Source organism: Carassius auratus, chromosome 21 (assembly GCF_003368295.1).
Source record: "Carassius auratus strain Wakin chromosome 21, ASM336829v1, whole genome shotgun sequence".
In the NCBI taxonomy this organism is placed as follows: domain Eukaryota; kingdom Metazoa; phylum Chordata; class Actinopteri; order Cypriniformes; family Cyprinidae; genus Carassius; species Carassius auratus.
This window is the reverse complement of record NC_039263.1, coordinates 7052330-7074777: the sequence shown is the minus strand read 5'-3', so window position 1 is coordinate 7074777 and position 22448 is coordinate 7052330. Positions and strand designations below refer to the sequence as shown.

General features: G+C 35.3%; 1 protein-coding gene across 11 annotated transcripts in view; it reads right to left on the bottom strand.

The window, feature by feature from the left end:
• The window catches only part of dbn1 (drebrin 1), an 81748-nt gene extending 61815 nt beyond the window's left edge, over positions 1-19933 (bottom strand). For 7 of the 11 annotated variants that reach the window (XM_026195690.1, XM_026195698.1, XM_026195692.1 and 4 more), the window contains exon 1: positions 14273-14500. In XM_026195690.1, the coding sequence (XP_026051475.1) occupies positions 14273-14355 (83 nt within the window). In that variant the 5' untranslated portion in view covers positions 14356-14500. Of the gene's footprint in view, positions 1-14272; positions 14501-19723 lie in introns of those variants that run through there. The other 4 variants (XM_026195691.1, XM_026195695.1, XM_026195700.1 and 1 more) reach the window with 4 other exon arrangements.
• Positions 19934-22448: the final 2515 nt, after the last annotated feature.

Genomic DNA, 22448 nt, shown 5'->3' with positions numbered 1-22448 from the left:
TTTTATACGTTGTTTACGTATGTGATATCCTCCAAAATGGTGCCATAGAGTAAAGCAGAGGAGATGAATTATTAAACTTTTTTTATTTTATTTTTGGTTTCTTTGCACACAAAAAGTATTCTCATTCTCTAAGGAAGTGTCAGGGAGCTTTTGGAATTCATCAAAAATATCTTAATTTGTTTGCCGAAGATGAACAAAGGTTTTACGGGTTTAGAATGTCACGAGCGTGAGTAATTAAATAATTAATGATTAATGTACATTTTTGGGTGAACTATCTCTTTAATACTTTTATTCAGCAGAGATCTGTTAAATTGATCAATGGTGAACGTAAAGACATTTATAGTGGTTCAAAAGATTTTTTTTTTTTTTTATAAACAGGCTAAACCTAACAACACTTACACATGTTAATTTTGTAAAGTATTTTCAGTGCTATATTGACAATCTAAACATTCCTTACAACTGCAAACTTACTAGGCAAATAAACTATTTGAATTTGATTGAGATTCTATGTGCTACCCAGAATTGGTATGGATATCGTATTATATGCAAAAATAGATATAAAACTAAATGTTGTAAGTTATTGCTGAACATTTTATTTTGAAAGCATTAAATAGTTATATTATTTTTCACTGAAATCAGAAAATCTGAATCTATTTGAAAAATGAGGGAAAACATGGGAGGCATAAATAAATGATAAAAACAGCAAAAGGGCTGCACGATTATGACAGAAATCATGATTGTTGATTACTCCCTTGAAATTATAATTGCGAGTATTAATTACAATTACCACAATTTACATTTAATGATGTTTATACAGTTGTTTGATGCAACTGCATGCCGGATTTTAATATGAAAATAAACAAGCTGAAAACACTCTGAAAAACTTTAAGTGCTTTTCAATAATGTTGAGCCTCAAATGTCAACAATACATCGGATTGGTTTCGTCATTACATTTAAAAAAAAGTACAAATATGAATGGTATTTTAATGTTATACTACAACTAAAATTAATATAATGGGAAAAACCCTTAAGATAACATGTAGAAAGAAAGAAATGCATCTTAAGCATGAAGAATAACATAAGGACTTGATATGAGGACTTTGAACGATTAATTGCCGCTTTGAACGATTATATAATTGTAACATCCATAATTGCGATTAGAAATTCGATTAATTGTGCAGCCCTACACAGCAATCTTCTCCCGTTATGATTGTACCATATCTCATATTTTTAGCATTTCCATTTTGGTTCTTTATCCATAATGAAGCACTGCACGACAGAGTGATTATTGGTTGAAAGACAAGTAGGAATTATCCTACATCTAAATTCAGTATTAATTTATGATTTTATTTCAGTTTAAGTGCCTAAAGCTCTACTAAGAGCATTTTAATACTCATATATGCATATTCATGTTTCTGTGACATTTAAATTCTGATTGGCTCAATTAGGTTCCAGCTTTCTGGTTCAATAATTTCAGCTGAGGCATTCTGAATGCATCTGCCCTGCTGCACACTGGGTGTGGGGAAATAAATCTGTCCTCAATTCCCTAATCCCCTGTCACAGAATATCTCCTATTCCGCTTAAATATAACATCAAGAAGACCAAAACTAGTAGTACAAATCACTTGAGGTACAGCCATGTGGTTAAACGATCCCTGAATTAAAAAAATAATAATAAAATGCCTGATTTGAACCCATTTCACTATAATTTGGGTGAGATGACATGAAAAGGGTTCTCACTAGCTTCTAATGTTTTAATAAGGACTAGGCTAATTCCCCTGGAAGCCCCAAAGAACCTGACCTAAATGGTAAAATTACTCGTATGCATTTTGCGTGTTTTTTTTTTTTTTTTTAACTGTGTCATTCCTGCATATGTGGGGACTTGCGTAAATCTGTGCTCCTAATTCTCTGAGACTGATACAGATTAGAGTGTTCAGGGATTTGGACTTCTTTCAATGGCAGGTACAGAGCATGTCGGCGCCAACAGGTAGTGTCCAAAACTGACCAAATGACTGCCATTGGTCTAAATATACTCATGTAGTGATTCCAATGTTACGGTGGCTATCTTGTCCCTCCAGGCTGGGAGCCTGTCTGGCCGCCTGTTTCTTTGAATACACAGCCTGCCTGCCAAAATGTGCCCTTTAGACAAATTGTGCCCTCTCAACATGTTGAGCAAGTCCAAGACCTTGATTTACTGAGTTGAATCACCAAGGGAAAGAAACTGGAGACATATGTCTTTGAATACTGTTAATGGCTTTTTGTGTCTACTTATGAAAAAAGATGTGTGCATAACTGTAATGGATATGCACTTGTAGTGTACTTCAAATCCTAAACAATTATGTTTAAAAAAAAAAAAAAAAAAAAAAAACTTGCAGATTGTATCAATGAAATAAAAGGCCACTTAAGTATACTTGAAGAGTGTACTTGTTTTGGACACACTTAAGAACACCTTTAAAAAAGTACACTTTGTAAAACTGTCAAATGAAGTTTTACTTTAAAGAATATTTTAAATAATTTTAACAGTCATGTTAAGTACACTTATTTAATGTGTTAAGTAACCTAAAGTTCTTGATTATAATTGTAACCAATAGAAGATGAGAGCATGCTCTGAAAATCGGTATTAAAACAATTATTTATTTTTTATTTATTTTAATTAATTTTTGCTTTGTTTAAATATGTGCAAATAAAGCCGTTTTGGCTGTGAGACTACAGTGCACAAATCTACTGATAGTGATGCACTGAAATGCAGGCTCAGCAACCGAAAATATTTTTCCGAAACGGTCAAAAAAAGAAGAAGAAAAAAAGAAAAGTTTCAGGTTTCAGGTATTCTAAAGTAGAAATATGAGAACACTTGTTGCAGAAGAACTATACTATAACTGGTCCATCACCTGGGAACACGACACCTTGACCTTACCGAGTTCAATTATTCCATTCATTTAATGACTGAAACTTTAATTTTCATAAGAATTTTTTCTTTTTTTTCTGGTGCATCATGGATTATATAAAATTTACAGTAAGTACAACTACTCAGATATTTTAGCTAAGCCTGCAGTTTTGTCTATACCAACTTTTACATAAATAACATAAATATTAGGCTAAAAAATATCCAAAAGCAATGGCCCCTTTGGTAAAACCAGCTAAAACTGCTAGTTTATGCGAGTTTGTGATCCCTTCCTTAAATCCCCTATATCAACTGACTGATAAGCAAACTCCTCTCATTGCAGGATTCAGAATTAATCACAACGAATGTCATTGTGGATGAGAGTGAGGCTAAGCACACAGCCAGATGGACTTCACAGGGGCACTTGGAGCTCACTGCGAGTCTGCGACACAAGCCTCCACTTGTAACTGCACAAAACTAACTTTACAGTGCACAGAGCTGTTTACATCAACATATCTGACACTTAATTAGAAGTCTGGGCATGTGTAAATAACAATGGGTCTCATTCACTAACTGCGCGTACATATTTTGTGCATTTTTGTTTCGTTCTCCATCAAACAAACATATGTGAAATAATGGATCACCAATAAATTAGCACTTCTAAATTTAGGACAAAACACTGAGGCAAAAATCAGACTCCCAGTGGCACTGGAAATGTGAAAAGTGTGCCAAAATATTTATTTTTAGACTGCTATTAGAAATTGGAAAACTAAGTGACTCTATAATAAGTCTTATTTATTGCAGAGTTAGATGAATGGATGGTGTTACAGCTCAGTTTAGTTCAATAGCTGACCTGGTTTAAAGAATGCCACAATTGGTTTTACTTCAAGATTTATATTCATGAGGTTGTGCGTTTACTGTATATGATTTGGGCGTGTATTATAAGTGTAAGCATGTGCTTAGAATAATCTCATCAGAACGAATAGTGTTTGTAGCTTTTCACGTCATAACCACACAAAAACAAGCAACTTATACACAATTATTAATTAACAATTTCTCCAAATGAATATATAGGCATTTTGATTTTGAACAAAACTATTACAAAGATGACTACAAAAGACTGTAAAATATTTTCTTTGACAAATGTTATTGTGTGTCAAAGGTGGAATTTGTTTTAACGGGTGAAATTACTTAACAAAAAAATGCATTAAAACTCATTTTCTAAAGATACAAAATGAAACAAAGAGAACAAAATAAAAAGAACTACAACTAAAATGAAACAAAAAAATCTAAATAACACAATGTGGATAAAAATCCAGTGAAATTTCTAAACTATACTATGAACTATAATGACATAATAGAATGGCCACCTGCATTAGAAATTAAAATATTAGTATTTAAAGAGTTTGCAGACATATCCACAACTCTAACCAGGCAGAAACATAATTTTCAAAAAGAATATCAGTGTATGTTTAAAATGACAGGGCGAGTACGGCTTTTACCAAATTTGTCTCTCATTTGCTCTATGAATGGGCTCCGCCGTAGGAACCGTCTTCAAAGATAAAAGGCTCCTCATGATGTCATTTGGATTCAAAGCCCACCTCTCCTCCCCTGTCTCAGATAGTTCGGAGCTTTCAACTGACACCCACGCTAAGCAAATCATTTCCCATAAATCCCTAAGCCTCATCCACTAACATGAGCCTGGTCCCTGTCAGAGACATAAATATACATTTTCAAAAAGGATTAGAAAACATTTTTCAGCCCAGATTTCAACTGTTGCCATTCCGATCGGCTCTCTGCTTAAAATGAGATATTCTAAAATAGAATCCAGGGCAGAAAACTAAAAAAAAAAAAAAAATCCTGAAAAAATAAATAATAATAAAACAAAAAAACACTCAAATCGAATACTGTTTACGATTATTGAAAGTGCAAAGAAGTTCATGGTGGTGCTCTTCGTGGAGCACTGTGGAACATACGTTGTGTTATTAGACCACTGTGCTTTTCAAAGTACTATAGAACTCAGTATGCATTTCATATTTCACATTCAGTCCACAAAGGTTCTTACTCAATCAGATAATTTCCAGAAATGTTACAGACACTTGACATTCTAAGAGAGGAACGATGATTATTGAGACTCCCCACTGAGAGCCTATAGCGAGATGAATGACTTTGAATGAAGAACAACTCTAAACATAGATCTCAGTAATGCAAGGATGTGCACTTATAGGTGCTAAAAGTAAACCTAGGGAGCCAGATAAGTAATGTAGCTCGCTTTCTTGACAGTTATAAGTTTTAGTACTTAAAATGTTTTTGGCTTTTTTTAATGAAAAAACAATGACGCACAAGATGTATTTTTATCATTTGAGCAGAGAGTGTAATTTTCTAGAGATCAAACACTAATTAACACCTTCAAGACATTCAGTAAGCAAGTGATAATGTACAGTCAGCCAGTCATTATTGGTCCTTTATGGGTTTATTTTTGCAATTATGACAAATAGACAGGGCTGTCTTTAGCTGACGCAGGTGCGGGGTCGAGTGCAGGGACCCCCCTTGGTCCTTTAGCAATCACGTTCCAGGGGGAGTTGGATGTTGATCCCCCCCTTTTGCGACCAGGACAAGCTGCACCCCCCTAAAGATGGCCCTGCAAATAGACTGTACATTATATCATTTACTACAAGTTTGCTTAACACAGAAATAAATATATGAAAATTAAGTTCAAATAATTTTACTGCGCAGTGTGAAAAGTGAGCTCAAAGTGATATGAGGCATGAAACTATCAATGCTGTTTTTTTCAATGCTCTCACTGAGAGAACCTTTCCATAGACTAAAAAAACAACAACAACAACAGAAAAAGATAAACTTTTCAGTTGACCAAACTTAAATGACCCAAAAACCATTTGAATAGAGAGATGTTTATGCTATTTTGTTAGTCTACTTCTAAGAGGTGTTGCCAATGAAGCACTTCTATTGCCCTGAATATAATCTTGCAAGTTAATTCTCTAAACTTGTCCATGTTTCACTGATTAATAAGAGAATGGCCTCAATTCAAGTAAAATTGCATCTGTACATCCACTATACCTACTTAAGAGAAGTAAACTACTTGGGGAGATTGTTTTAACAAGGCTGAAAGAAAGGTTTGAACAACTGGTTACTTATTTCCAAGATCAATGTTCTGTCAAATGCTTTAGTTGAAGAGTTAATGATTTAACAGAGAAGTGAACCATCACAAATATTCAGCAATAGTGACCACTGCAGATTGGTCTAAAATTAGACCAACTGACAAAATTGAAACAAATGGACAGACCAATGTCAAAAGACAAAGAGCTTTTTGATGTGGGGAAGTCAGTGGCTGTTAGCAGAGGGGAAACTGGGAAATTTATTTTAGCAGAAGGGTTTCCTGATGGGAAGTTCCATCAGGTCAGAACCCAGTGGGATCTCACTCTCTGAAAGCTCATTTTTTGCCTAATGAAATTTCGGATAAATCTTCCTTTGTTAATATCAACTTGCTGGTCTGAAGGTCTCCTGGATCTTGCAAGCATTTCGGGTTGAACGTTTTCAGTAGCAAATTTATCACCAGTAGATATATTTCAAGTATTTCGTTTATTGGTGCATCTAAAGCACATTAGGGAAGTTGTTATCATCCAAAATATGATCTCATGGTTCTGTCTATCATTCTGTCCAGATGTAAAAGTGCTGTGTCGGTATAATCATCCTAATCACTTTTTACTGGTTTCTCAATGATGCAGTTAATCCATTGAAAAAGCGCTTCCAAAGAAGGTACCGCCAGATGTTCAGCCGCATCACAAGGAAGAACATCTGAGAAGAATCACTCACATCAACTCAGGCCTTTTTTGCTTTGCAGTCATAGCAGTCCAGGGAAAAATCCTTTTATGGAACTTTCTGGGCATTATTGGTCTGCAGTATAAAAGCTTAAAAAGCTTGAGAAACAATCTGCTAGTTTCACATGATCATATGACATTATTATAGTTCCACATTCTAGTGTGCAATCATAAATATGGAAGATTTTAATAATGATTTTCATTTTGCCAAAAGGATCATAAGATTTGTCCATTGTTATCACCTCCATGCGGTGTCTTCACCTTTTGACATGACTTGTCAACACTACAAACTAGTAAATCAACAGTTTGCCACCATTAGCTGAAATCGTAGAGTCCAACCACAACCAACACAGCCAGAGCAAAACAATTTTTCAGTCTAGTTTCATTTCCATTAGTTTAAACATAGAACCACATTTGCTGAGGTTATGAAAACAAAAAGTTCTTATTCCTTCTCAAAATCTTCTCCAAATATCAGGCTGCATGGACATAGTAGCTGCAGTTGCAAAAACATTTCCTATATTATATGTATAAAATAATTTTTTGATATAAACTAAATTAAGAAAACAGGAGCCAGACCTGACTAACTGATAATAACATTATTTATCATAATTTAATTTAATTGATTAGATGTTGAAGTCCTAGTTATAGCTTTGACTCTTATATATTTATTTATAGTTTCTAAAATAAATAGTAAAAATTTGAATGTTCAGTAATCCTTACCAGCTCACAAAATTTGGACACGCATACCTTTTGTGGACTGGATCTTATCACAATTGGGATGTAGATATGTTTGCACATTTGGAATGTCAAGGGTCAAGATCCAGGCAAGGGGCCATCTTTGTTATTAAGATATACCACTCACAAGGCGAGCTGAAGGAAAAATAGACAGCCATGATCTGAATCAGCTGCCTTTCACAGACAGAGAAGCCAAGAGAGAAGCCAAAGTATCATCTACCCACACAGCACACCACTATGTCTGGAAAGTGATAACACTGCATGTACTTTCTTCAATTACTCTGCAGTCAGGCTGCATTTCTTTCAGTATGCATCACAACCGAACTGTTACTCTTACTAGCCTCTCTAAAGAAGTGTACGTCTACGTTACAGATCAGTTTTCAATCTAATCAATCATTTTTTAAGAGGAAACCACATGTGACTCACATATCCTTCCCGTCCAATGGTCATTGGATTTTCGATTAAAGCGACATGAGTAGTTCGAAAGATGGTGACATCACAGCATTAGGTGTGAAATATACTATGTATACATAAAAACTTACATCATGCAACATTACATTCCAAAATGAGACTGCAGTGCTCAATACAAAAATATGTGCAGCATTCGCAACATTGCCACAATGGGCATTGTAATGGTTATCAGCGTAAATTTGTCTTTGACATTTTTTTAAAATAACTACTGTTATGGTGGAGCGATATTTTGAATGAGAATCTGGTTGAGTAAGTTAAAGTCAGTTTACAGCAGCTAACCAAATAATAACACTTATGGTTTATTATACAGGTATTTAAAAGTAGTTCTTGACCCTCTGAGTATTAAGGTTTGCTACCACAAGACCAACGCAAGACATAAATATATTCAACTAGACCTCAAGTGTCACGTGATGCATCAATAAGATAAATGATTCGTTTCATTGATTTCCTTTAATCCATGTGTCTTATTATTGATGCAACATATTTACTTACTGTAAATGCTGCTGTTTGTCACTTTTTTTTTCTAATTTTATTGCATTTATTTATTTCATTTATTGCGGTCAGCCTAATTTGCACATCGTTATACAAAACGTGAGATAAATGCTCAGTGTGGAATTAAATAATAGCATCTTCAATGTTCATCTTGAATTCTACAGTTATATCTAGATTTTCAGTGTAGTTATGTACTTTTCGTTTATTTTTTATTATTTTGTAAGTCATTTATTTAGTTTGATGTTACTTTAAAATTATTTATTTTAATTTTACATTTTTATGATTTAATTAATGAATAGCTTTCCTTTAAACTCACACCACACAGTTCCTTCACGAACCCCAGATTGGGAAACCTTGATGTAATGTAATGTTTAATGCACTACATGTTTGTAAATAACAATGAATGGAATAAATTTTCTTACTTTTCGCATTTTTATATCAATAAGGTACAAGATTATCCCATTTAAATCAATCAGTTAGATCAAAAGCTAGTCAGTTTATATTACCTAAAATGTGGAATGTAATGGATTACATTACCAACTGCAATTTTTGTAATGTAATTTGGGATCAGTAATGCACTACGTTTTTGCAAGTAATCTACCCATCTCTGTGTGCATCTTGCTTTCCGGTAAATATGGTACTTTAAATGTTGAGTGCATGTATCTTTGCAAGCTACAGCAGTAATGTAGCTTCCCCCAGCACTGGTTTGGCAAGATAAATGACTTGATGATTAAGACAGTGACCTGATGCAGAAGGAATGCAGGCATCAGACTCTGGGACTCTAGATAGATAAACTCCCTCCAGGTGAGGCTGAAGTCTGGACTTCACACCACACTTTTAGGGAAATTGTAACATTTTATAGAGTCTGGTAAAACTCTAAATTTCCAGTCATCTTTGTGGTTTCCCTGACATTTCTTGGCAGCCAAATGCAAACAGAAGAGTTGTCTCTGGTGCTCTCATGTGCTTTCTTTGTGCTCAGAAGACCTAAACAAAAACCAAAAAGGCTCGAGCTCAGCTGAAAGATCAAATTTCTTCTAGCTGAAGAGGCAGTGGCTTTATTTTGGAAATTGCAAATATTGCTGTCTGTTGCATTTGGAAAGAGACACAAGCTGCAGTGCACCAGTGTGACACGAAGACGTGGCTTCTAAAAAACATATTTTTGGAGTCATCTTTTTGGTAGATCAAACCAAAGGAAGAAAATCTAAAAGATGAGATCTCTTGAATCTCTCATTATGAGAATTTGGCTAAAATAAATCTCTTTTAACTCAAGAAAACAACTATGGTTTTCACCTAACAGTTTCAGAAGCTTTCTGAGACACCAAAGTCTGCAAACAAAAGTCAGATGTCAGCTCCCATCAAATCACAGAGGCCAACATTACGTTTCCTGCTAAATGAACAAGCAATAAAATGGTCTTCTGAGAAGAAGCCAAGCTCTTAAGTAGCAAGGATGATGCTTGCAAATGTTAAAGGGATAGTTCACCCAAATATTCTATCATCATCATCTTCACCCTCATGTCATTTCAAACCTGTATAATTTACTTTCTTCTGTGGAACAAGAGAGATTAGTCTCTGCTCAATAAAATGTCTCACATTAAATTTCCGGAGGGAATCTCTTTTTTGATATAAGAGTTCTAGTTCCATTACTTAAATTTGCTATAAAAGCAACAATGGATCTTTGCTATTTTTTTTAATTAAGTAACTCCTTTTGCTACTGCAGTGTTGGACTAGACATCCTGTGCTGTGATGCGCTGTGGTGCTATTGGCTCCCCACAAACCTCCAATAGCACTTAAGTTAGAGGATACAGTTTATGCAGATCCATCACTGCTGCAATACTGCGTAATACCTACGGATCGAAATCAATAAATCAAAACATTTTATCCTGAAAATAATGCGAAAAAGGTAATGACCCAACAGGAGGTAAGAACCCCTGGGAGAAACTTTTTTTTTTTTTTTTTCAGAATCCTAAGAAGCACTTGAACAGCTGACATAAAGTGACTGATGTCCAGAAGATACTCCACTAGCTTGTAGATTCTACGTAATTATTCTTGAAGATAATTATCATCAGGTCTGAGGATCACATATCCATATGCTTTCTTCAGATCAGCAGCCTGTGCTTTCTTTGTAGCAATTCTTGTTTGATATTTGAGAGTGCTCTGATATCCAACTCTATCCCAACTGGCTTGGCGTCACCTTTTCTTGCCCAGCTTCAAAAGCCTGTCTTTTTGAAACCCTACGGCTCTCCAGTCCACACATCAAAATCCTTTTAAAAAAGGATGACAGCCCTCAGCCTATAAAGAACATCCTGGAACCTATCCTCCAACCTTACAAGTGCGCTCAACAAAATTTGATTTCCATGTTTGATTCTTTATCTATTCAGCTTTGAAGCCTACCCTGAGGTACTGTTGGCATTGAATTGTGGTAAGTAAAGTGTTGATGACCCTGTGGGCTTGACCTCATCCTTTAAACACAGAGTTTGTCTTGTGTTAAAGGTTTCATATGACGTTGCTAAAAAGAACATTGTTTTTTGTATTTAATGTAATGCAATGTGTTTATGCAGTTTAAGGATTAAAAAAACATTTGTTTTCCACATAATGTAAATTATTGTTGCTCTTCTATGCCCCGCCTTACTGAAACATAGCTCATTGTTCTGAAAAAAGCAAGGTATGCTCTGATTGGCCAGCAATCCAGTGTATTGGCCAAATACCTCAAACGTGATGGAAATGTTTCACCCCTTGCCATACTGTGATGCTGTCTCCCAGCGCGATGAGACAAAACCAATAAAACCCATTACAAACGAGGCATTTGTTTTATCCAGTGGGGACGTAATTACTAATTATAATGACTTTGAGTATCGCACTGCGTAAATATAATACCATGTCTGCATTTGTGGCAAACAACAAGCGCTACTCTAATAATCAGTGGCAAATTCTTTAAATATGTAAGCGTACTTACAAGCTGTGAGTCAGAAGCACCAGACTGTCCTTGGAAAGTTGGAATTGCCCCACAAAACAGCCTTTGTGCCACAGATGCATTGTAGGCTACTGGTTCAAGAAACAGTTATAAAATGTGCTGCACACATCTGAATATTTGAGTTGAACTGTTCTGGAACAGTGTTGTAAATACAACTTAACCACTGATTTCTATTTGTGTCCTCTTTTGGAAGGCCAAACAAAGTAGGTTCGTTTTCACAATGAAACACTCAAGCCCCTTTCACACTGCACGTCGGACCCAGAATATTGCCGGGTCGCCTTCTGTGTGAAAGCAAACACGTCCCGGGATTGATTCCGGCATTAAACCCGGGTCGGGGACCTAGTAACATTGCCGGGTTCAACCCAGGACGAGCGCTGTGTGAACAAAAGCCAGATCTAATGGCGTGTCGAAGTGATGACATGCGTTATCCCGCGACTCTTTTACCGGCTGTTTTGAAGAAAGATCAATGTTTGCGACAAAAAAAATATGTGCAAACTGTAATGAAGCAGAGATCAGTTAGTTCCTCACTTTCTGCGCTGGTGCCAAAATCGTTTGCTTGCTTCAGCGAAAGTATAACGTACCTAGCGTTTTCGACTCGTACATTACACGTCACGCCCTCATGTCACATGTCGTTACGGGATTTTTACTGGTTGTGTGTGAAAGCACGCATATATTTCGGGTAATCGCTGGCAGTGTGAAAGTGCAAAATCTAGCCACCCGGGAACAATTGCCGGAACACTTTACCCGTGTATTTGCCAGAATGGCAGTGTGAAAGGGGCTTCAGTGTCTCTACAACATGGCAGCGGTGGCAACAGGGAGAATAAAAGTTAGTGGCGTTATTCCAATCATCCCACATCGTGATGTAGACATGTGAGGGCGTGTTAGAATGAGCCGTTTTAGGAGGGCGTGGATTTCTTTGGATTTGAGACTTTAGTCTTCGCAACTTTACAGATCTTCTTTATGCACCAAGAGCTTGTAACACTCCAAAGAGAAAGGAGAAATTTAAATCACATCATATGACCCCTTGAAAGTTTATCAGATACAGAGGTTCAACAGTGAGGCATTGGTTGTATTGTAAGGCCACAGGGATGAATACCAGGAAGAGGAATGTGGTTTAACTCAAACAAGGACAGCCACACTCAGTGATAAGGTCAACTATGTGGGTAAAAAGACTATTATGAGTTTTGCTTACAGGAAAAAGGAGAGAGTTGTGTTTGTGTCTGGTATAGTCGTGTGGTTTCACGCACGTAGAACAGGAGCATTGTTTGGACCAAAGTTTAAGGGTGAATATAGAGGAAGGCAGCTGTTTACAGAGGCTGAAAGTCTTTGTTGCCCTCACGTCAAGCATTTATAAAGGGGCAACTCTGGGACATCTGTTTATTTAAACCAATAATCATATAATCAAGCAAATTACAATGTTGATTCAGAAAACAAACATCTCAGTGAAAATGACAGAATCTGAATCCTTCTGAAAAAAAAAAAGGAATTGATTTTATGTCCAGATTTTTTCTGGACATTGTACCTATTTTTTCTTGCACAGTGACATTCAGCTCAAACTGTTTTTTCTGGTATTTGAGGACAGTTCTTTGGATCATATGCTTGTCATCAGTGGTCAACCAATATGGATTCAATACAGTGATATTTGTTAAGACTGATATATAGAAAGCAGGGCGGCAGATGATCAATAAACATTTACATTTATAAATTAAACAATTTAATAGGTTAAATATAGCCAAATTACTTCTGATATGATAGACGCTGCAATACATACACTATCATATCAAAATTGGATTTTGATTCAAACTGTGACGGACTGCTTCTTCATTAATTAAACTTTCAAAATGGTATGAATGAACACATAAGATCCTGGAATAAAGATGTAATATGATCATTTATATATATATATATATATATATATATATATATATATATATATATATATATATATATATATATATAATTGTTGTGTGAAATAAAAGTATTTTATATAGTACTAAGTAGCTGTAAAAAAAAAAAAAAGCTAACATTTTTGGAAAATAATCCAAACCAAACTTCTAGGCTGATTCAACAATGATTTACCAATGATCCAGTTTCATTTCAACACAAAGGAATCAGATACCTCACTATCCTGTACAGAGTACACAGCCACGAGGGCTATACAAAAAGCATACACGCTCTACAAAGAGCGCAATCACTTTGAGACAGTAGTTCTTATAACAGAGGTACCATTTCCATCTAGTACAAAAGATAAAGATGAGAGTGCATAATAAAAGGATGACAGACTGATAGACAGCTCTTGCCTCGCCCATCCCTGTCCTGCCATGCAAATGGAAAGGAGCTCTAAGAGCCCTGATATACTTCAATCAATAGATGTTTAAAACGGAAAGCTGCAAATATTTGGGTTTGACAAGATCATCTGGCCACGGTCTTCCAAATGGCAAATCACAAGTGTTATAGAGTAGACTCCCTTGAACTGAGCAAACAGTACAGAATCCCTTGCACAACTCTCTGGAGGTCAAAGCATGAACTGCAACCTACTGTAGCTAGGAGTAAAGCAAATACGCAAGAGAAAGATGCCAATAAATTACAAATGTGTAATTTTACGGTTAAAAAATGTATCGAAGTATACACTATTAAAACGCAACTACCCCCAAACCATCCGAGATTTAATTGAGGCATATAAATCGATTTATCTTTTTTTTTTTTTTTTTTTTTTTTTAAGAAAGGGAGAAAAACAGGAATGGGTAGAACAAGAGATTCAGAATTCATCCCAGACGCATCCATCCGCATACAGATATAATGCAAGTTTAATTATTTTCTATGCAACCAGTAACACCGTACTAAAATAAAGTAGTTTGTTTAAGTCTGGTTTTATTTTTCTCACCAGTCGGTTGCCGACGTCTCGCTGATAACGTCCTGGTAGGCTGTTAAGAGGGGAAGTCTGTTCTTGCTGAGATTCACAGCCATGTTGCTGCCACTGCAATCATCCAAACCAGTGTAGCAGTGATGAGGAGGAACGCGAGATTCACTGCGGAGCGCGAGAAGATGTTGCACACACCGAACAAAGAGACGCTGATGCTCTGCGGCGCTGCGCTGCGCGGTCCTAGCGCCCCACTGGAGATCACAAGATCCTGGGGGCGTGGTTGGATCCACATCTAGCGGGTGGAGATTGGTAGGTTTAGGGGATCACGCCCCCTGGATCTGGTGTTCTGCATTGAGGGGCTACTGGCCCCAGCCTTCCGTGCTTTCTAACGTTAAAAACAGCTAAATTGCAGCGCAAATGGGTGTAATGAAAACTGTTTAACAGTCCATCTCATGTCAGGAGACCCAGCAAAGACCAAGACGTTGTCTGATGCATGTGTACATAGACCATTGCTTAAATTCTTCAGTTTGTTTAAATTTAGCAAAATACATGGATATAATGGATTTAAAAATATAATTTTCTAAATATAATAATTAATATACTGTTCTTATATACATTATTTAAAATTTGTTTTTTTTTTAGGATAAACTAATACTTAAATTCAGTAAGGACAAACAGATCAAAAGTGATTATAAAGTCATATATAATATTACAAAACATTTCTTTTTCAAATAGCTAAATGCTGAATCAAATGTCCTAAAATGTTAATAAGCAAAACCGTTAATAAGCACAACTGTTTTTTAAAATTCATGATTTTTTTTTTTTTCTTGAGTATAGATTTTTTTCAGAGTATTTGAATCATTTCTGAAGGATCATCTAAGACTGAACACAAATGGATAGCTTTGTCATTACAGGAGAAATGACATTAAAATAGGAAACCATTTTGTTATACATAAATGTAACAATTTAAACAATAATGAATATTCAAGGTTCAAGATTTTTATTAATCACATACACAATTATATAGAGAATATATAACCAGCAATGAAATGTGTCAGGTCCGCTCTATGGACAGTGCAATTATTAAGCAGTACAACACAGAGGAAAATATACATAAATATAGGTATGAAAGAATGAAATAAAAGTAAACAATAGAAATATAAGAATCAAATCTAAAATAAAGTGTATACTGTAGACTTCAATATAGAATAGAAAATAAAATGTACATGAAAGTATATAGTAGTCTTAAATATTAAGATACACAGGAATGTACAAGAGGAGAATATCCAAACAGGTTGTTACACTGTCAATATGTCAATATGAGGTAAAGAATGGTGAATATCTTACTGATTATTAAGTGATTATTAAGAGGATTATTAAGAGGAGACATGTAGATATTGAAAGGCTGTGTTTGAGTTTAGGAGCCTGATGGCCTGGGGGAACATTATGCATATCCTGTTAAATCAAAAATATTATAAATATAAAAAAGTAAGTCCAAATAATTTTAGTTTCCAAAAAGTGACAACAAAGCCCATAAATCATAGACCTCAGAGTTCTCTGCGATAAGTCTCTTATAAGATTTTGTGATTAATATTTCCTTTATCATATTTGACACTATAGATGTCCATTGGCACAGAAGAAGCTTTCCAGTTGCATATGGGGGATGTGTAGAATATGTCTGTTCCTCAAAACATGGTGAGCAAGGCTTTTGATCCCCAAATGGTTCCAGATGTATGTGTCATAGCAGAAATACCAAACTTCAAAACATTAGTAGTTAGTTATGACTTAATGTGTTCAACTAAACCAAGTGGACCACACAAATATTTTCAGATATGTCAGATGCAATGGGGCAGCATCTTTCACTGCCCTGTTCTTCTGGGCAATAAGCTGTAGGACAAAATCAAACGTGAAATATATCCTGTGGTGGAAACATCACCATCCCTTAAATAGTAAACAAATGCACACCTTATCCTAAGAATGCTGTACTTAACAACCTCTTAACAGCAGTGTCCTAGAGCTCCATGGATTCCATCCAATCCCGAATCATGGAACAAGGCCAGGAACTGCCAATCACAGCGTGGGTCAGTGTGTAATGTATTCAAGAGCACAGATTTCATCTATATAATTGATAAACCAGTATCGGTAACACTTTAGAATACTGTTTCTTACTTACTACATAACTAATAAGGAATTATTGAAGAACTAACAGGTGATTATTCATTAACACTTAACTCACTACTGCTAACTACTAAGGAAGATGTGTTAACTAATCAGTATGTAATATCATTTTATGATAATGTTAAGTAACAGTTATCTAATCAATAACTAATGTATTCTGTCATATCTCCTGAAGAACTACTATTAATTATCTTTTAGTTAGCAAGAAAAATAACAATGAAGTAACTACTAATGAACAGTTTTCCAAAATTACATTGAATTGTGAGCCTTTCATATAAATGTTATTAGCAATAGTAGTAGTAGTATGAAAATGCTATATTATTAAATGCAATATATTTTATAGAGGTTTTACCTATGTAGTAAATTGTTTTGTGAGTGTGTTTTGTAAGAAATCAGCATCCAATAGGAACCCCACCATGACTCCAGTGCCTTGCAATAACTCACCTTAGTTTTTATATTTTATATACAGTACTGTATGTGTGCCTCCTCAGGATATACCACATTATCATTAATTATATTGCTGTATGTAAGGCAAAGCCTGAGGAAAAGTGAAAATACAGGTATCCAATTTGTAATTAATAAAGAATTATAAAATAATTATGCAGGACTTATTTTGAACCTGAAACATTAGGCCTATTCTAAAGTGAAAATATTGGGAACCCATTAGTAATTAATAAAGAATTATCAGATAATTCCTGAAGAATTACCTAGAATCTGAAACAGTATTCTAAAGTGAAAACATAGGGAACCCATTAGTAATTAATAATTAAATATCAAATAATTCTGCAGGACTTATATTGAACCTGAAACATTAGGCCTATTCTAAAGTGAAAATGTTGAGAACCCGTTAGTAGCCTAATTAATAAAAAATTATTAGCTAATTCCTCAATAATTACTTAGAATTTGAAACAGTATTCTAAAGTGAAAACATAGTGAACCCATTAGTAATTAATAATTAATGATCAAATAATTATGCAGGACTCATTTTGAACCTGAAATATTAGGCCTATTCTAAAGTGAAAATGTTGAGAACCCGTTAGTAATTAATAAGAAATTATTCAGCTGTGCAACGTGATCTCATGAGAATACGTGTGTATTTTTACATTAAATGTGGTTCTACAACACGTACATTTACTTACGTTTTCATGCACATAAAAACGTACAACCTTGACGTATTTATAGCAGTAAAACTTACAAATACTTACGTGTTAGCAGCTAAAAAAACGTAAATAATCTAACGTAAAGTGTGAATGTATATGAATTCTAATGTATTAATATTAAAATCGTTGCTTTAATGATTTAAATCTGTTGTATTTGTCATATCAATACATGTTTTTAGTGAATTTATTGAAAGCAGTTTACTCATCTACTTAATAAGAAGTAACATTTCTGTGCATGCTGCAGACTCGTTTCGGGGATTACATAATGTTAAACAAGACTACACTTTGAAACCTTAAAATGAATACAATTTATGTAATTGTTTAACCATTTTGTAATATTTTGCTGTGCGATTTTCTCCTATCCAATGACTGGCATTACAACCATAGATACACAAAAGCACAGCATAAAATTACAAATCACATCCATTTTATTTGTTTGCTGTACTCCACATCTTTAGAATACAGATGTTTGCAAGGAACATATCCAAATTCAGCCCTTTATCAATCGATCTTCATCTTCATTCTCAGCAACAGCGACCGTCACAGTCAAAGCCCGCGCTCGTTATGATTCGAATTAAAAAATAGCGCCAGTGCGCCATCCATAGACAGTAAAAAAAAGGCGCCACCCTCGAGAAACGTTACGACACGGTTTATGGCACTGATATCGAACGCTCATTGGTTCTCACCTAATTCGTCAAAGATTGCGACATGCCGTGTTTCAGTTGATAGACATTTTAAATCAGTACTGTGCCAGTGCCTTCACGGAGAGAAGACAGATTCATAATTTCACGGACTAATAAATTAAATTCTGCTCTGTACCCTATTAAAACTATTACCTCCAGAGAGGACTGCGACTGGAACTCATTATCATTTGAACTACTTTTGGTACCACTTTTGATATTTTCGCAAAAAATAAATGATTAATCTTATGTTTGTTTGTCTGTTATTTGTTTATTTATAACAGTAGCATTGTTAGTTTTAAGAAATGGTTATGGGTAGGTTTAGGGGTAGGTGTAGGATTAACGTTAGTGGCTCAAAATAACGTTTTAATGTTATATTTTTACTAAAATTGTGTTTTATTATGTTTTATTCTTTTAACATTCTGTATAAAATGGGTAGGTTTAGGTTTGGGCGGGGTTTAGGGATCTTACGTTTATCAAAAAAAAATATTAAAAGGGAAAATATACATAAATATATATTTTTCTCTGATACGCATTGAAAAGCAGCTTCATGAGCAAATTTCTATGGATAACTGACTGGTCAGAGAAGGCGTTCTATCTGTACGTATTTGAGGTTGTTTTTACGTAAATTTAGTTAAGTATCGAACCTGTAATTAAGTCCAGATAATTTTGCAGGACTTCTAAATTGAACCTATTAGTAAATAATAATAAACTACATCATTTTGACTAAAAACAAGCTATAAAAGTAATCATAAACTTTGTAAAATACTCTCATCTGTTTATTTCAGATGAGAACATTTCTTAATACAGCATATTTTATTAAATTTTAACATGTATACTGCCCACATTTTAACTAATTTAACAAACATTTCATAATCAAAAGTTAAACATTTAGAAGCAAACAAAATCCATATTTCATTTCTATTATAATAAGTGGGCTGTAACAAAGTTGCTACTGTATCTGTACTTTTACTCAAGTACTTGATTTATGGGACACAGCCTGATTATTATAGTTTTTTTTTTTTTTTTTTTTTTTTTTTGCTTATAACTGTTCAGTAGTAGTTATTTCATAGTTATTTTTCTTGAACCTTAACTAGTAGATAATTAATAGTAGTTCTTCCGGAGATATCACAGAATATATTAGTTACTGATTAGCTAACTGTTACTTAACATAATCATAAAATTATATTACATACTGATTAGTGAACACATCTTTCTTATTAGTTAGCAGTAGTGAGTTAAGTGTTAATTAAAAATCACCTGTTAGTTCTTCAATAATTCCTTATTAGTTATGTAGTAAGTAAGAAACAGTATTCTAAAGTGTTACCCCAGTATCAATGTGATACAAAGTGGCAACAGGTGACAAACCTTTATATATAATTATTTTCTATGCAACACAGTAGCACCGTACTAAAATAAAGTAGTTTGTTTAAGTCTGGTTTTATTTTTCTCACCAGTCGGTTGCCGACGTCTCGCTGATAACGTCCTGGTAGGCTGTTAAGAGGGCCAGTCTGTTTTTGCTGAGATTCACAGCCATGTTGCTGCCACTGCAATCATCCAGACCAGTGTAGCAGTGATGAGGAGGAACGCGAGATTCACTGCGGAGCGCGAGAAGATGTTGCACACACCGAACAAAGAGACGCTGATGCTCTGCGGCGCTGCGCTGCGCGGTCCTAGCGCCCCACTGGAGATCACAAGATCCTGGGGGCGTGGTTGGATCCACATCTAGCGGGTGGAGATTGGTAGGTTTAGGGGATCACGCCCCCTGGATCTTGTGTTCTGCATTGAGGGGCTACTGGCCCCAGCCTTCCGTGCTTTCTAACGTTAAAAACAGCTAAATTGCAGCGCAAATGGGTGTAATGAAAACTGTTTAACAGTCCATCTCATGTCACGAGACCCAGCAAAGACCAAGACGTTGTCTGATGCATGTGTACATAGACCATTGCTTAACAACCTCTTAACAGCAGTGTCCTAGAGCTCCATGGATTCCATCCAATCCCGTATCATGGAACAAGGCCAGGAACTGCCAATCACAGCGTGGGTCAGTGTGTAATGTATTCAAGAGCACAGATTTCATCTACGATACACACACTTCCAGTAGGGTTTTTTATTTCTGGCTGAAAACAATGGGAGCATTTCTAATCCCACGACCCACAAACATACATTTTGGGTGCTGCGGAATGTACACACACACACACACACACACACACACACACAGAAATAAACTATTGAGCTTAGCCCTTCACCCTCCATACAACCCAGCCTCCACATTAATGCCGCCCACCACCACAAACACACACAAATACACACACACACATTCACCTTCCTCTGCAGTCTCATCCAATCAGGATCCCTGTTTGCCCCAGAGCTTCCCCTCCCCTTGGCTGCCCACTAAATGGGTTACCATTAATTAATTCTTCTCACTCATCTGGTCCTTGGCGTCTCCTACTGCCTACAAAGGTAGCAATTATATTCCGTGGTGATCAGGATTGTTCTTAGGGAAGACATCTGTCCGACAGAGCCATGGCAGGCATCCAAAAAGGGGCATGTGAGGAGAGCTTTGCCATTCAGCAACACAACTTCGTGAACATAATACAAAACTCTGATTTAACCCCTTCAGTGGGGTTAACAACTGTAGCGACACCACAGCAGATTTTCCACCCAAACACGTTTCTCTTCAGCATGCTATTAATTATAATTTCCAGATATTCTGCAAAGTAGCAATGCTGCAAATTGGATTTAACGTATAGATTTTAAATAAGGTTGGACTACTTAAATCAGGCTTAACAATATTAGACCTCAATATATCATTAGCAGCGATGGTTATTAATTTTGTTTTACCTGTATATGCTTTTTTGACTTTCAAAGTAACCAATGATTTTAATTTTATGAATCACTACGGACTATGGTTTCAAATAAAAAAGGAAGGAAAAGTCACCTACATCTTGGGTGGCATAAGGTTGAGTTAAATTAACAGCAAATCTTTGAGTGAACTATCCCTTTAATTTACTGATTGGATGTTTTAAACATTTTACTGCCTCTCTCATTCAGTTTCTTTATTCAGTCATTTGAATTGAGTTAAAATGTTATATTTCAATAGCAACCTGGCCACATACCCACTTTTTGATCATATTTTCAAATTAGGAAATCCAAATGAGAAACACAAATAATTAGTTCACCTCCCAAGTCTTTAATTCATGAAATGACAGGCATAATGCATTATTAAAAGTGTTTTGTTCCAAATTACTGGAAGTTTACATTGATAAACCAGTATCAATGTGATACAAAGTGGCAACAGGTGACTTTCTTTATGAGTGAGCCATTATATAACAAATTATTCACTCAATTATTTATATATATATATATATAAAATACATCAATTCATAGTGATGTTTTGCTAATGTGACCAAACCTTTTATCCTTTTTAGTCCAAAACCAAGCTAGGCATTTTTTTTTTTTTTTTGGACACTCACTGCATTTCATATTCATTTTAGGAAATTTGTGCAGACTACTGTTGATATATTATACATTTTAACTGAATAAGCGAGGTTGATATAAGAGTGAGCGAGGTTGTATCATGGCGAGCACAGGTCATTTACTGGGTAAAATAACTAACTTCACATCTTAAACTAAGTGACATGTGATCTTAATTATTCTCTCCTAGTCTCCTCTCATGCTCTCCTAAATACGTAACGTTAGCTAAGCTCGTTGTTGATTTGATAGATTATGATAGCTCCAGTGAAATAAGGTAATGCACATCAAATCACTACCCCTTTTGTCAGGTTATTATTCATAAATGATGACCGTATGCACTCTCAAGTCTATTCGTGGCCCCCAACAAATGTAACTTTAGTCTGCCATTCAAAGTTTCCTAAAATACAATGATTTGGGACTCATGCCTGTACATTATGACTTCACCCTATAGTCTACAAGACTGTGTACTATGCATTTTAATAACAGGTTTGTTTCGTACTATCTTTAAGATGTGCAATGACAATTGCTAAACTTATTATGCAATATTAAGTATTGATATTCAGAACTACCAATGCAGCCTTGCAGAGACTTGTGAACTAACTTTCACATTTCAGTATGCCCCTGACCTCTAAGGGTTGTTGTTATTTGTGACTACTCCCAACAGCCTCTACTAATCACCCTCTACTTTTTTATTTACAAAATCAG